The sequence below is a fragment of the Coturnix japonica genome, chromosome 2, assembly GCF_001577835.2.
Source record: "Coturnix japonica isolate 7356 chromosome 2, Coturnix japonica 2.1, whole genome shotgun sequence".
NCBI lineage: Eukaryota > Metazoa > Chordata > Aves > Galliformes > Phasianidae > Coturnix > Coturnix japonica.
In genome coordinates this window covers 1,251,230-1,266,935 of record NC_029517.1, presented here as the reverse complement: position 1 = coordinate 1,266,935, position 15,706 = coordinate 1,251,230, and the positions used below count along the sequence as shown (strand labels likewise).

At 39.4% G+C, this 15,706-nt stretch overlaps 1 protein-coding gene across 13 annotated transcripts in view; it reads right to left on the bottom strand.

Annotated features, from left to right (window-relative positions):
- Positions 1 to 15,706, bottom strand: part of LOC107308667 (pituitary adenylate cyclase-activating polypeptide type I receptor) — a 119,962-nt gene that overhangs the window by 41,005 nt on the left and 63,251 nt on the right. For all 13 annotated transcript variants that reach the window (XM_032442794.1, XM_015852691.2, XM_015852695.2 and 10 more), the window contains one exon: positions 7,771 to 7,878. In XM_032442794.1, coding sequence (XP_032298685.1) covers positions 7,771 to 7,878 — 108 coding nt within the window. The remainder of the gene's footprint in view (positions 1 to 7,770; positions 7,879 to 15,706) is intronic.

Sequence of the window (15,706 nt, the reverse complement as noted above, 5' to 3'; positions counted from 1 at the left end):
TAAAATTAAATTAAATTAAACAAAATAAAATAAAATAAAACAAAATAAAATGAAATAAAATAAAATAAAATGAATTCAAAGGGCTCACCAAGAACTGCACATAGTAAAGAAGAGCCGGTACTTTCATTCCCATTTCCTGCATATATATCATATCTTTTTCCTTGTTTTGTATTTGCTAGGCCTTAGAAAGAGCAGATACCTTCTCCCTATCTTCCAGTCAGGGTGAGAAATGTAATGTAAGGAATTGTTGCTTCTGTTTTGAAGGGAACAGGGCTGGCAAAGTGAAAGCCAAGAAGTGAGCTGCGTACGATGAGACTCAGAGCTCTGTGCAGCCTTTTAGATCAGCTCCTACATGCCAACTTTGTGCTGGCTGCTTTCAGTGTCAGCTGGCATGGCAACTGCTTTATCTCCCATAGATTTGTTTATCTGAGCACAACTTGCATTTAACCCTTTTGTTTCAGCATTCGCCCATTATTAGCCCAAGAAGGGGAACGAAAGGCCATTCTGTCCTAAAACATCTTGCCCACACTTTAACCTTATTTCTGTTCTTACCTCAGCATCATTTGTTGGAGGTGTGGGTGATGGAAAACATTTCCCTAGATCACTTGTCATCATCATATCCAGATCTGTAAATGATGAGCTAACAAGGCAAGGATGTAATTTTTCCTGTTTTCTGTACATCTGCAGAAGCTGGCAGCCAGACAAGGTTCAGAGTGAGAGAACTTATGAGGATCCCATACCTTTTCCCTAGGTTAAACACTTACCCCCTTATTTCTGTCTCTAGCTTCATGCCCCATTGACAACATTTTAAAATACATATTTAAGTCATTAGTTCACTCAATATTTACTGTATACTGCCTTTGTCGTGGCCAAGGGGGAAGAGAACAATTAAGGAGATCTAACTTTCTGCATCCTCTTTGTTCACTGTTGGCTTGCGCAAAACACTGCAGTGAAGACAGAGGTCTTCACTCATGTCCTATACCCCATACAGGCATGTGGTTTCATGGCAGGGTGGTGAGAATAACCAGGGCACTATGGCTGGAGATCATGAGAGAAGGCCAATGATATGGCTGTCATACAATGGTCTGGCTGTGGCAAGACTTTATGCATAGATATGACCAATAACATGTAAGGGAAATTAAGACCTTGTTCTTCCCTTTCTTTATCAAAGGCTACAAAACTGACAGTGGACTGAGGTCACCATAGCAACTACTAGGTATCATTTAAACATGAAGTGCATCTTTCCTACCAGGCTGGCTGTCAGAGGATCATCCATCAGCGTGTGAGGTCAACGCAAATGCTATCAAAGAGGCTCTTAGCTCAAGGAAGGACATGGGTCATGTTTCAGAGAAAAGCAGATACTTTTCAAGCAAGAAACAAAGAAAAGAGGATGTTGTCCAAGGCAGATTATCAGTTGTGAGAGAAGTCTCAGAGAAAAAAGCATACTCAAGCACTTGCTTAAAGGCCAGAGGGAATGTGAGCCCATCTCACCTTAAGCCTTGTAATCAAATGGAATTCCTTCCTTAATTATTAGAGTCAAGAGGAGAAACAGCAAGAGTGGAGGCTACTGGTTAAGGTTGAAGCAGCTGCCCATGTTGCACCAACAGTGATAATTCAGTGCATTATCTTTTACACATCTAAGTGTTCTCCAAACTGCTTAGCAGTTCTCACATTGTTCCATCCTTGGATACTTTCCAGATCAGCCCCGCTTTTTAATTCTCCAGAGCCAATTAGCTCTCAGATAACATTAGCAAAGGTCTTGAATTGTGTTACAGCTTTCCTCTGGTAACCATGGGATGTTGTCTTGCCTCGGACCAAGGACTTGATATTTAGCTGAATTGATCAGAAGAATTTAGAGCAATTGTTGCTATTGAATTTGTTCAGTGAGTATCAGAGACACGGAACCCTCTGTCCCCACAGTTTGGTGGGAAAGGCCAAAAACGTAATTCCCCTGTTAAAAATAAGTATTCGCAAAACATTAACTAAAAGACTGGAAAACACAAGATACAGTCAGTAATCTCTGATGGCAGTACCTGCATTGCCAGTATTACCTGCACTGCAGACAGACTTTGTTATTCTGTGGCAGAGGAGACATGCTTAATGATAAAGGGTTACCCTTTTAGGTAGGGTTAAGGGCTATGCTTTAGCATTTTGGGTTAGTGTTACCAGTTTGGGTTAGGGTTAAGAGTTTGTATTTTGGGTTATGGTTAAGGGTTACCCTTTAGAGTTGAGCTGTCATCATATCATAAAATGGCCTCCTCAATTTGGAGAAGCTGATGTCATTCCATGGCTTTCCTGCCCATGGAAAGCCCACCAGTTAATAGGAATAAGAAATTAACAGGAAAGAACTTGATATCTAGTAAGCAGTACTAAGTCAGTGATTGGAAGGGGAGTTTGTAACATCTCCACTTGATAAGTCTCCTGTAACTCTTTCCAACATCGGGGACTTGCAGCAACAATAACACATACTTAATTATTATTCCTAAGATGGACACGCTATGGGATGGCCCATCTCTGTAAAACAGAATGCTTCCTGCTGCTGGTGGTTTCCCTGTCCTGATTTTCATGGAGGATGCTGAAACACCCACCAGGGGTGAGATATATTTGAACAGAAAATCTCGACCTTTGCATTGATCTTTTCCCTTGGCCATTTGACAGGCAAACACGATTTCCAATTTCAGGCAGCTGCAATGCCAACATTAATTTCAGCCAGTATCAAACAAACCCTCCATCATCTCCTTCAGCAGAAAATAAGTGCAGGATCTTTCCAGATACATTTGGCTGTTTAGAAGGTCTCTGATTTTTAAGAATTACCTTTTTCTTTACGTAAAAATACACCAGTAAAGAGGCCAAATTAATAGCGACTGATTTGCAAAGATTCTGAACAACAAAATTTCATGTACTTTCTACCTGTTTGGGAGTCATGTACCACATGTCGTCAGCACTCCAGGATGACTTCCCCAGAAGTGACAAAGAAACACTTCCCACATTTGCACATTTAGTACCGCTGCCCCTCTCATTAACCCTTGTCTTGTCATCTTGTTTTGTTTGATTAGAGATAACATCCAAACTCAGGCAGGAGAAAACAGCCATGGACGGCTTACCAAATCCAATTAACCCTGCATTTATAAATCCCATGTGATACATCTAGTGCAGAATATACCAGGGCTGGTGTTCTAGTGATGAAGTAGTTGAGTGGCTCTCAGTGCTTTTAATGGGATCAGTAATGGGCTATTTTCAGCTCTGTCTCAGAGACAATAAAGCTTGGTAGCTGACCATGAAGAATCATGACTGGCAGAGCAGCAGGAAGCCCAGCAAACATTTGGATTCAAAAACATAAAGATGTGATATCATGTCCTAGATGGAGCACTGGATGAACAGTCCATACAGAACCACAGAATCACCAAGGTTGGAAGAGACCTACAAGATCATCCAGTCCAACCATCCACCCATCACCAATAGTTCTCACTAATCCATGTCTCTCAACACAATGTCCAAACATTCCTTGAACATCTCCAGGGTTGGTGACTCCACCGCCTCCCTGGGCAGCCCATTCCACTGCCTGACCACTCTTTCAGAGCAGCAGTGCTTCTTAATATCCAGCCTGAAGCTCCCCCGACACAGCTTGAAGCCATTCCCACTAGTCCTAATCCTACAGCTGGAAGATTCTATAGGAGCTAATCATATTTCTCATTTGGATTTTGAAATGAAGGCAACTTCTCAATGTGAAGCACACGGTAATGCTCAGAAACTACCTATTACCATTAGTATTAAATTCTACTGCAAATCAGAGACCTAAAAATATGCTCATTTTTGATCTGGCTATTGAGTTTCTTTCAGTGGCCCTTTAGAGTACAGGCTTTATCACTCTAGAGTTTCTCAGCTGTGCAGGGCAATGAATGAAAAGCCTTGGCATCTGTGGTTTTCCTTTGACAGACACATCACCACTGCCTGAAAAAATAAATAAAGGAAGGAAGAGAATAAAACACGAGATTTACTAGTTGGGAGTGTGGACAACTACACATCATGGCTTGTCCCAATTTATTTTCCTTTTTTAATTACAAAGATACCTTTAAACATCCTCTGTTGCTAGAGGGGTTTTCTCTGGGATTAGCACTTGGAAGGAGCCGAAGAAAACACAATTTTTGATGGAAGTTATTGCTTCTAATGAAAATTAAACTGTGAACTGATGGAATAAATGGATTTTGAAAAGAAAAAAAAAGAACATAAAAGAAAACAAGCAACCAAACACAAACCAACTAACAAAAAACCCTCCGATATTTAGGAATCCTCCAGAACAGAAACCACTGTAAATCTTTAACCTACTACACTGGAAAAGATTGAGGAGATGCTATGACTTTTTCAGGTGGAGAGATTTGTAGAACAATTCTTTAGTTCACAATGAGAAAGGAAATAAAAACATTCTCATGATTTTGAAGGAGAACTGAACTGAAATGTTACCAGGAAGGGTCACAAGATTTAGGTATCATGGGATTTTTCCATAGGACTTTGGCTTTAGGCTTTCTGTATCAGTCAGTCCTCAGTCCAATTGCAATGAAGGTCATAGCTGAGTATACTTTCAAACCCTCAACAGCAAAGAGATGGTCTTTTCAGTAGATCCACTGAACTGTTCTTCAACAAAGCATCTCTGAGGATGATGAGAGTGGAGTTTCATCAGTTAGTTTTTATTTTTAAGTCCATTTTCTTGTTCATCTTACTGAAAGCAGAAATCAGCCAAGTCCAGACGGCCAAATTCCTTTCAGAAATTCAGCTACCAAAGAGGCTCCTGCAGTGACTTCACTCATCTCAAGACATGAATTTGACACATGTCAGAGGAAATACCTTCTATGATTTCCTATCAGAAGCTGGACTCAGTGCTCCTTATAGATCCCTTCCAACTCGAGATATTCTATGATTCTAACACTCCTCTCACTAAAACAGAATTCCATGTGACCAGTTCAGATTTAAGACATATAATTTTCAGATTTCCAAAGCCAAGTGAGGTAACTTTCCCCCCACTCATTAAAATTAATGCTGACATATGTGGTTCCCCTGTTTTATCCAAGCAGATGTGCCTACAGGTGCTTCAGTGCTTCGTAAGACAAACATTTTTAACACATAAATCAAACTTATGGCTACCGTTTGTAAAAATGATTTTTGGTCACCTGAAAACTCTGCTGAATTAAGAATGAACATACACTTAATGGGTACTGTGGTCAGTGTCTATACTACTTACATATTCTAGAAACACAGCAGCAGCCAGAGAATACTGTAATGATCTATAAAACGTGATTAGCCATGTCTTAGAAACATTTTAATTACCTAATAACCCTTTATTTAAGGAACCTTCATAATATGTGACTTTTTTCATTAAGCCCTCGTTGAAGCAAATATACTTGGTTAGCTAAAATTAGCAGTAATGAGACCGAAAATTCATCCTGATTCACCCAGAAGAGTAATTATGGATGTAGATATTTCCACCTCAGGGTCAGCAGAACAAATCCAGCTGGGTCTGTGAAGGTTTCAAGCTACTGCAGATTAAATGTTTATTTGTTTATCTAACAAATTATGAATCTTGGTTTTGTCCCTACTGAACAGATGTCCAAAAATAATCCCCAGTAACAGCTGTCACTTTTATGAGTGATCCCATAAGGAGATAAAGAAGGAAGAACATATATTTACACTGGACTGACTACTCCTCCCTTAGGGTAATGCTATCACACTCCTAGAGGCCAAATGTGAAGCACAATTTACAAATAAGACTGGAAATTCTGGACAAAGCATTCAAAAAACTTGTATCTGCCCTTCAGTGCACTGAGCCTCCCCCTTTTTATTTTTATGACAGAGTTTTCCACTTTTAAGTAAAGTGTTACTATTTTTCTAAAATGATGAATTTTAAACGAAAAAAATATGGGAAAAGACCTTTTGATATTATAGTTAAAATGTTGGTTATATGCTGGAATAGACCATGTTGAGCTGACATTGTCTTTGAGAAGGGAGATGTACTAGATGGTTTCCTCCAAACTTTAATTACTTCAAAAACAATGGAACCACAGAAATTTCATCAAGGGGAGAAGGTACTATATTTGGGTAAGATATAATTATGAACATTGGAAATACAGACTGCCCAGAGAGGCTGTGGATGCACCATCCCTGCAGGCATTCAAGGCCAGGCTGGATGTGGCTCTGGGCAGCCTGGGTTGCTGGTTGACGACCCTGCACACAGCAGGGGGTAGGAACTGGTTGATCTTTGAGGTCCTTTTCAACCCATTGCATTCTATGAATCTATGATACTATGAAATATCCCTTGAAATAAAGAGAGACTTTAAAAGGTCTGCAGCTGAGTTGTGTTGGTAGACTGTCAGAGAAGAAAGTGTTCCTGTGCTGTAGGATGCAGATAGCATCAGTCTCTGTGTTATCAAACTAGCGATATCTCTGATCATTGTACCCCAAAAAGAAAGGAAAAGAGAGAAAGAAATGGAAAGAAAAGTGCTGCCTATGTTACCATGCCTATCTTGAGGGCAGTTAAAGGAAGCACATCACAAGCCACCAAAAAGCAGGGGTCCTAATTGAAAGTTGGCCAGGCACTGCATTGAGCAGCAGGTCTCCTGCAGTTATATCAGAAGATAACAGAAGATCAGCCATCTGCTGGTGCACAATAAATGCTATAAAAGCATTATGCCTGCAGGCTGCAAACATCACTGATAACTGGACTGTGAAAACTCTTGTTGAGTGTATCTCTTGTGCAAAGGATGACCAAGACTGGACTGACAATTAGGCTGAATAACAAGCAGTCAATGAAAACAGATAACAAAGTCACAGAGAATAATGTAAATAGATACATATACTTATATATGCATGTGTGTGTGTGTGAAAGAGGGAAGAATACTTCCTTTACCATGTTGGACACAAATCCTCCTAGATGCTTTATGCTGTCTTTTCTATTATGGTTCAATATGATGGTTCAGTAAGTGCCATTGTATTCACTTAATTTATACTGGACCAATATTGCAGCAGTACAGATTATGTGTAATTACACACACTATAATTGAAGCACAAAGAATTACAGGAATGATCACGTTTTTATAACTGATAATTTAAAAAGGGACTTGTCTTCCTCCCTTCAAAAATAAGATGCCTCATTGAAGGGAACTCTTATTACTTGCTGGATAAAGAGAGATTACCTCCACATGGTAATTAATCTCATGTTCTTGAAATGAGGTACACTGCATTCCACTGATTTCTTTATCTTTCTTTCTCCATTTTGACTACAGATGTAGTTCAGTGAACTAACAGAGAATACAATAAGTTTCATACGGGTGTGTTTAGTGAGATGGTGATCACCCTTAAATTACGCTGGGCCTCCAAAATGGCAGCTCTTCTGATTGATCATTTCATGCACGTCTATTCCTTAGGCATGAACAGAACTCAGCTCTGAGTTTTAGCTATGTTCTGAAATAGGTTCCAGTTGTGATGACTAGTAGTCTCACACCTTCACATAGCCTCAGGTATTGTTGATCTCTGTGGATACCCAACTACCCAAACGTCCTGTTTAGCTACTAGACTTTGCAATAATTTCATGTTTGCTGAGAGAGGCTTTTTTTTCCACACATCCTTCCCCCATCTACCCAAAATATGCACATACATCTACACACAGACATCCTGGCTTTTTACTGCTTTCTTTTGAACAGAAGTTCAAATCAACCCCGGGCTGTGCTGACCATGCAGCTCTACCAGGCAGAAGCAAAGAACATGGAGAGAGGACTTTACCATCTTCAGAGATGATAAATCTGAACAGCGCAGGACACTTGACAAAGACAATTTCACCCACACTTGCAGGTTTCCAGCATGTAATATTGTCCCACATTCCTGGGCAACCTATAGAAGAGAGAGAAAGAAAAAAAGATAGATTAATGGTGCAAATTTTCTCTCTCTCTTTTTTTTTTTTCTTTTCTTTTTTCTTTTTCAAAATGGTTTTAGTGGTTGGTTCTTTCTTCTATCCATCATTGTGCAACTGGTTAGAATAATAAATGGTATCACTTTCTAATATGCTTTCCCTGACCCCCCCAAAAAATTTGCATTGATAAGAATAGCATAAACATACATACAGTGTCATATAGTCATGGACAGACTCCACTCTTGCAGAAAGAGAAATCTGTTAGTCCCAATTAAATCACTCCATTACATGTCAGAAACTAATTCTCCCTTTAGTGTAGAATTCGCGGCCAGTATCTGTCTACCAAAAGTGTGTTAAATCTGTGGGGATTTGATTGACATCTTCAGTTTCAATGCAGTGAATTTCTGCAGACTTGAAACTCCATCATAGGTTGGATACTGACATTCATTGGAGTTTGGCCCAGGGAGGTGACTGGAAATTGGAGAACACTCTGCTTCATGCCACAGCTGCCTGTTGAATTGGTTTGTTTGGAATGAATATGAGAGAAGCTTCTCTTTCACTTTGTTCAGTTCTTTAGGAAAATATTCAGTACAGACAAGTAAAGAATCACTCCTGTAGCATTCACAGACCCTCCACAATCATTCAGATATTAGGCTTCCTGTCACCAGCCTTTAATTAAAAATCTGAGTGACACACAACCAGCCTCTTCTTACACGATCATGCCTTTTATTTCAAACCTAAAAATGCTTATTTCCAGTTTTCAGTCATTATATAGAACTGGATGAATTTTACCATCAGAAGCATGCAGAAATAGGAAGTGATAACATTAGGGATGAGAGTTTTTTTCTCTTAGGGCACAGGAAAAAGACGGGTATTAAACATCAGAAATACAACAGATCAGGACTGCTCTTCAAGAAGGAGCTTTCTATTCACAATCCAATCTGCAGCTGAGTAAAGCTCAAGTCAATGTTATTAGTTTATAAACCTAGAAAACTTTTCTAGAGTACAGAAAAGCTCCGAATTTTCCCTCATATTTCCTACTAATGTCCTAAAAAAATTCTCATTAAAGGAATCTCAAATGGGGGTCATCTTCTACCTCAGCAGGAAAAGAAAGACCTCTCAGACCATCCAGCCCTTCTAAGTATCTCCCAGTTCTTTGCACTTGATGTTGGGATTGAGCACCTAATCTTACCAACTGTTAAAATGTGCAAGTTCCACACAGTTCTCATCTCCCCGTCTTTCTTCCACTCATATTCCAGACTGATTCCTTTGCCAGACGAGTTATCTCATTTATGCATGCAATGACTCTACTGGATATCTCTGAAAGGCTCAAAGACTTCACGTGTTTTGCAATTTGAAAAGTTCAGTGATACCAAATATGGGAATCAAGATCAAACTGAGCACCGTTCGATTTTACTGTCTTTGATAGCTACCGTTTGTCCACACAGCAGGAACAGCATTTACCATTTAAATCTGAAGACATTTGGTAATAGGTTTATAGTTCACTGATGTATGGCAATCTGTATGAAAGTAAAGCATATGTAAATATCCATGGTAATGAGACATTTGCTTACAAGAGGTGTTAGAGACAATCAAAGAACCTAATGAGATCTTCTGAGAACCACCTGCTAGCCTTGCTCACTTGAATTAAACTGCTGTGTTAGAATTAGGGAAAGCTTTCATATTCTTTATTACTACTTTAACATCAGTTGCCTTCTAAATACTGGTATAACAATAGAAACTGCAAAGCTATCCAGAGAAATGAGCAGAAATCCTCACACTGCAGAGAAGAAAGAGAAGACAATGAATAAATATTTAATAGAAGACTGAACAGTAGTCTGCTATTGTGGCAATACCAAGCATAACTAAAATATTCCAATTTTAAATGACATTATAACTTTGCTGTACTAGAAAACACTGATGTGTTGGCAGTGAAAGAGAAGGAAATAGAATAAAAAGGAGTCAAGTCATTTGCCCAGTAAGTGACAAAGATTGGAAAGAATTCACTGTCAGTAAGAAAGTTGCCTGATCCTTTTTGGTAAGCAACCATTTTGAAAGCAACCATTTAGAAGAACAACTCAAATAAATAAATAAATAGATAAATGACATGTCAGCATGGACAATCCCCTTACATTTGTAAAACACAACATGCCCAGGAACTCCTGCTGAGAGAAACCTGCCCACGGAAATCAGTGTGATTTGAGTGTGAAACTGCACAGCAGGGTTCTCCTCCGGCTCTGATGGTATGTCTCCATTGCTGTGTGATGGAGGGATACCCAAGATAGCTTTGAAAGAGACACTGCAAGAAGCAAGACACAGCATCACGTGGACCGGTCTTCATGTTTGGAATAAATAGTACCAACATATAGTTTTAAATAATAAGTTTTCATGTAGACCAAAGCATATAAATAATACATAATACATAGAAAATGGTTTTAATACAGGATGCCTTGAAGGGTGTGCAAATTCTTCTTCCCCTTCCCTGGTCTGTATTTCAGCCTGCAGACGGAAATCTGCTTGTTGAACTTTGTAGAATTCATCTCAGCTAAACCAACTTATGTAAAGCTTGGCATCTGATCTTGGAAAGCTATTTAGACCCTCCTCAGAGCACAGGAAGAAGGGTGTTTCATGTTATTCAGCTAGTCACCTTCTTCCCAATGGCACAGCTAATCGTTTGGAGCCTCACGTGTCAATGGCTCCTCAGGAAATGCAAAGTGGTTGACTGTAGAATTAGTCAGGATCAGTTTAACTTCAGGGAGCTTAGACTTCCCAATTTAAGTGTACTCAGCTAAATGATGTTTCCTCTGTAGCCCCTCAGTAGCAAGACTTTCCATTAGGAATAATCCCGTTTTAGCTGGGAAGTGGTGGTGAACCACGCTGTATGTATACTTCCATCTATCCACAGACCACATTCAGTAGAATGAGGCTAAAAATTCTGATCCTAAATAGCTGCCTCCTGAATCTAGCTCTTCTCATTTATTAGTTTAAAATATCACCTTCAAGGTCGTATCATCTTCAGGAGAGTAATATCAAAGGAAACACAACACTACAAGACAGAATATTAAACTGAATTATGTGATGTGCAATAACTTTTAAAGGGCAATACTACATATAAAGCCCTTCAGAGACAGAAAGAATACAAGGCAAGGTATTTCTGTTCCTACATAAATCCAGGTAAATAACAAAATAAATAAAAGCTTGAGCAAAAGCTGGGTATGATGCCAGGATCTTTGAGAGTGGTTGACGTTTCAAAGCAGATACACCTTGTAGGAGCTCCTGTTGAAGCAATGGCATCTCTGCTGTCTTTCAAAGGCAACACAATCAGAACTCAAGACTCAATAGCCTCTAAGACATAGGAGAGTAGAAAAGAAAATTCAATGGAATTTCCAGAATAAGCTATAAAAATGGTGAAAAATACTAGGAGATGCACTTCTAGCTCTTAAAATTATTTGGACAAAGTCTATTGATGCAGCATACGCCACCCAGATCAGCTATTACACTAGTAATTTGTTCCTTTATCCACATTTTGCTACTGCTGCATCAAAAAGCACCTGGTATTGTCTAATGTGCTATTCATTCCCTTCAAGAACATAAATGTAAGATATGCAAATCTGAGCTAAGCTCCTCTACACCTCTTTTACATCACAAGAAGAAAAACAGACACTTCCAGAGGGCACTCTTGGAGGCTTTCTAAGATAGCCTGTCCTCTGGAGATACTTATTTTCTGCTGCTGATTAGAACAGGCACCAAGAAAAAACATAGGCTTCAAAAAGCTGGATTCAGTGCATAGGAATTCCACATGTATAGTTCAAGTGATTCAATGAGGGCTTTATATGAAGGATGAGAAACATTACCAACAGTTTGCCCACATTAACATTTTCCATTGCCTTTCCCTAGATAATTACTGGCCTGGCGTTAGGTTATCAAGTTATGCAACAAAGTTGTGACTATTTAAAGTCTATCATTTATATGCTGATAGCTGTATAAATTATGGTGATATTTTCTACAATATGGCATAATCAGTCGAGCCAGTCATTCTATAAGGTGATACTTTCAGAGATCCAAGAATTCCTGCATTCAGCACTATTTTCAAACAGCTATTAAAAATAAAATGATTTGAAACAGTTCACTTCTCACCTACCAGGTGATCCCACATTGCATTAAAAACTAAAAGTGAAAGTAAAAAATGGGTTTTCTTTGATTATAACAAGGCTGGACAATGTGCGTGGATTTTTGGGTGGTTCTGCGTAAAGCCAGGAATAGGAATCAATGATTCCTATGGGTCCCTTCCAACTTGGAATACTCCATGATAACAATGAGTTTTACAGCATAGCAGTGGAAAAAAAGAGCTGGAGATAGTTGGCTTTAGATCTCAGGAGATTAAATGCCATTCATTTGCCAAACTTAAACCATGTGTTTTAGAATCAGAAGCCAGTCTTTTTTGTTAAGAGTTCAACAGGAAGGATTTCACCTGGTTTGGATATTGTGCATCATTCAAGAACTTCAATACACCTTCTTGGGTTATCCTAACTTAGGAACCACACAAAGTACCAATCAGAACATTATTCTTATTCCTACTGTTTAAGTTAGTAAAACAAATAAATACAAACACATTTGCTAATCCCTGCTTGGCCACGACCGGCCTCAAAGGAGAAAAGAAAACAGAGATCTCATTTGTCCACCAGTTCAGACCATAAAACTATTCTCCTCATGACAGTGAAAGCCCTTGTCCATGTTTTGCCTCCATCTCACACCTCAGCAGGAAAGGCTAATACCACATTACTGTTGTTTTTCCTTAAATACTTTATACATGAAAAGATCAGCTTCTAAATGGCAGGAGCCATTATCTATAATTAGAAATATCTAAAGTTGTGGTTTTTTTTCTTCCCCTAAAGCTGTTTAATTCTTTACAATCACTGAATAATTATTCTAAGCTCACACTTATTACTTTTCTTGCATTGTTACCAGCCAAGAAAACCTCATCCAAGAAAATCTCCAAAATCCTTTAAGTGCTGCCAACCAATTGGCCTTTGGTGAGCTTCGAAGGGTTTTAAAGGGAAACTTCCGTTTGGCAAGACCTTTGGAACATTTCTTCATCTAATTATGCAGAAGAGTAAAAAGCCAATTATCTGGGAAATCGAGAGGGTTCCTTTTATTTTTATTTCTTTTTTAAAGAAAACTTTCTTTTAAAAGGGTCATTTTCTGTGAGAAAGTCACCATTTTGCAACGCTGGATGCCAAAAAACATTGTGAAATTACTCAGAAAATTGGGAGATTTTATTCTGGTGCTGCTGGAGGGCAGAACAACTCTTCCAAGGTGCCAAAAGCTGACCCAGTGCCAAGCTTGCCAGCTGCGGATAACCCAGCATCACTCAGGACATGGGAGGTGGGATATCATGGGTTACTGCTGGAGGAACAGCTGGTGTCCCTCATTCGTCTCATTGCTGGTGGCAGCCAGGATGGTTATCATCATCCTGCCCCACCACCATGTCTGACTCACTTCCCTCCTTCCTTAGGAGAAGCGCAGATAAGGCACTTGCCTTTATCAACTCTGTTCTCCATTAATTCTCTAAGCTGTGAGAGAAGGGAAAAGACAGCCTACGCCGCAGTGCCTAGAAGGCATTGCGTACATCACAGTGCTATTAATCTTCATCCTTAAGTCACTTGGATCAAGTCACTTCTGGGAAGAGTGCAAGAAAAATACTGGCTATAGAATTATCTGAGAAGAAAACAACTGAACCAGAGTGAGAACCAGAAAGATGTGTTTTTACACAAACCATTACCTTCTCCTGTCAGATCCCACCCTTCACACGCACAATCTGCCTATGAATAGCAATGAAGTAAGGACAGGATGGAGCACTACAAGCGGTGTCCAACCTTTCAGAACTTGTTCAGTTAAAAAATAAGGCTATATTTTTTCCATGTTAGTGGAGCAACTGGATAGACATACATGTCTCTAAACTTTCTATGCAAAACTGATACGTATGCTAATTGTATCAGTATTCATAGGATTTATAGTGAATCCTGACTTTCAACCAGCACTATAAGAAGGAATCTTTGCAAGCTGTGTGTGGTTGAAAAGTCCACTGCTGCTTCTGCCACCCATGGATAGTTTATATTTGGTGAGACTTAAGGGCCTGTGAAGAAGAAATCTGTAAAGATCAGTGGGATTTACTAGTTGCCATGGATACAGATAAAGTAAGAATGTTATCGGCATGTCTTTTTGGTGTTTTGCAGTTTGTGTTCCTCTGTAAATAGAGAGAGGATTTGGCTGTATGGAAGAAGATGAGAAGAGGATTTGGTAACGTCTTTTGAGCATGAAGGCTTCCCAGAAGTAAATTCAGCACATCAGGACTTCTGTGTCTCAAGTGGAGGCAGGAGGGAACAAACAAATTTTCTTCATTTGTTGATTTTTAGCATAACTCATAACAGAACTGAACTGGGACTAAAATGGGACACAGTCCTTCTAACAGTCTCTCATTATAGGGCTGTGTTTTGAACTTTAAAAGATCCCAGCTGAGCTAAGCAAGATTTTCAATGGGTCTTACTCAGTCTGAACCTGAGGTGAACAACTCTAATCAATTAGATTTGTCAAAATTTGGACTTATTTCTAGAAGGATACTTAAGCCAAACAAAACAGACATGCATTGAACTACTGAAAATAGCAACTAAGCTCCATGGCTAAACGACTGGCAATTTCAGAACTTATGTTGCATTCTCTTCTATATCAGCTTCTCTCAAAGGCATTTAGAGATAGCAATTACTTAGGTCTCACAGTAGCTCTGTGGCTAAGAGGATTCTCTGCTCTTTTATGAGCTGGAAAACAAAACAAAGCAAAAGAAACAGTAGAAATGGTAACAGTGAAGCTAAACACCCTTCAAGAGTTGTAACAGAGTTCAGAAGAAAGCCGCCACTTCATATATCTATACACTGTCCTCCTACTATTCTTGCTTTTCTGTACTTCATAGAGTTATCCAAAAGGATAAGGCATTTCTATAGTAGGAGATAAATTATAACAGATCTTGGGCCAAATTCATTTTTGATGTAACCACAGTAACGCCAACATGGATGCACTCGAGAGGCATTTATTACTTGTTTACTCCTTCAGATCTTCTGAGAATGAGAAATGATCAAATTAAATAACTTAATTTCTTTCAGTGTGCAAATTCTATAATCTCTCCTGGAAATTGCGGCAGTGGTGAGTCAAACAGCTCCTTATTAGAGCCCGTGGGACCTGATGGTCTACTGGAGGAAACAAAGAAAATAAATGCATTTTAAAAAGCTCGTTAAGAGGCATGTTAACACATAGTGTGTTTCCTGTTTCGTGATGAACTCCTCTGACTCTGTCCACGGAGTATTCAGAGAGCAGCGAAAACATCACTGAAGCAGAAATCCAATCCAGCATTATAAGGACCGGCATGCACCTCAGAAATTTTGGCCACTATATGAGACTGAAGGAATTTACTGTTCAGTTAAGTTACCAGTTACAGAATGTTTTACAGTCAGAATCACAGATCCATAGAATCACAGAATGGTCTGGGTTTAAAAGGCCCACAATGATCATCCAGCTCCAACCCCCTGCTGTGTGCAGGGTCACCAACCAGCAGCCCAGGCTGCCCAGAGCCACATCCAGCCTGGCCTTGAATGATGCAGGGATGGGGCATCCACAGCCTCCTTGGGCAACCTGTTATAGTGCATCACCACCCTCTGGGGGAAAAACTTCCTCCAACCTAAAACTCCCTGTCTCAGGTGAGTAAAGACAGTGGCTTAATTTGGACAGTTTACAATCTGCAGTGAAAAATGCAATGTG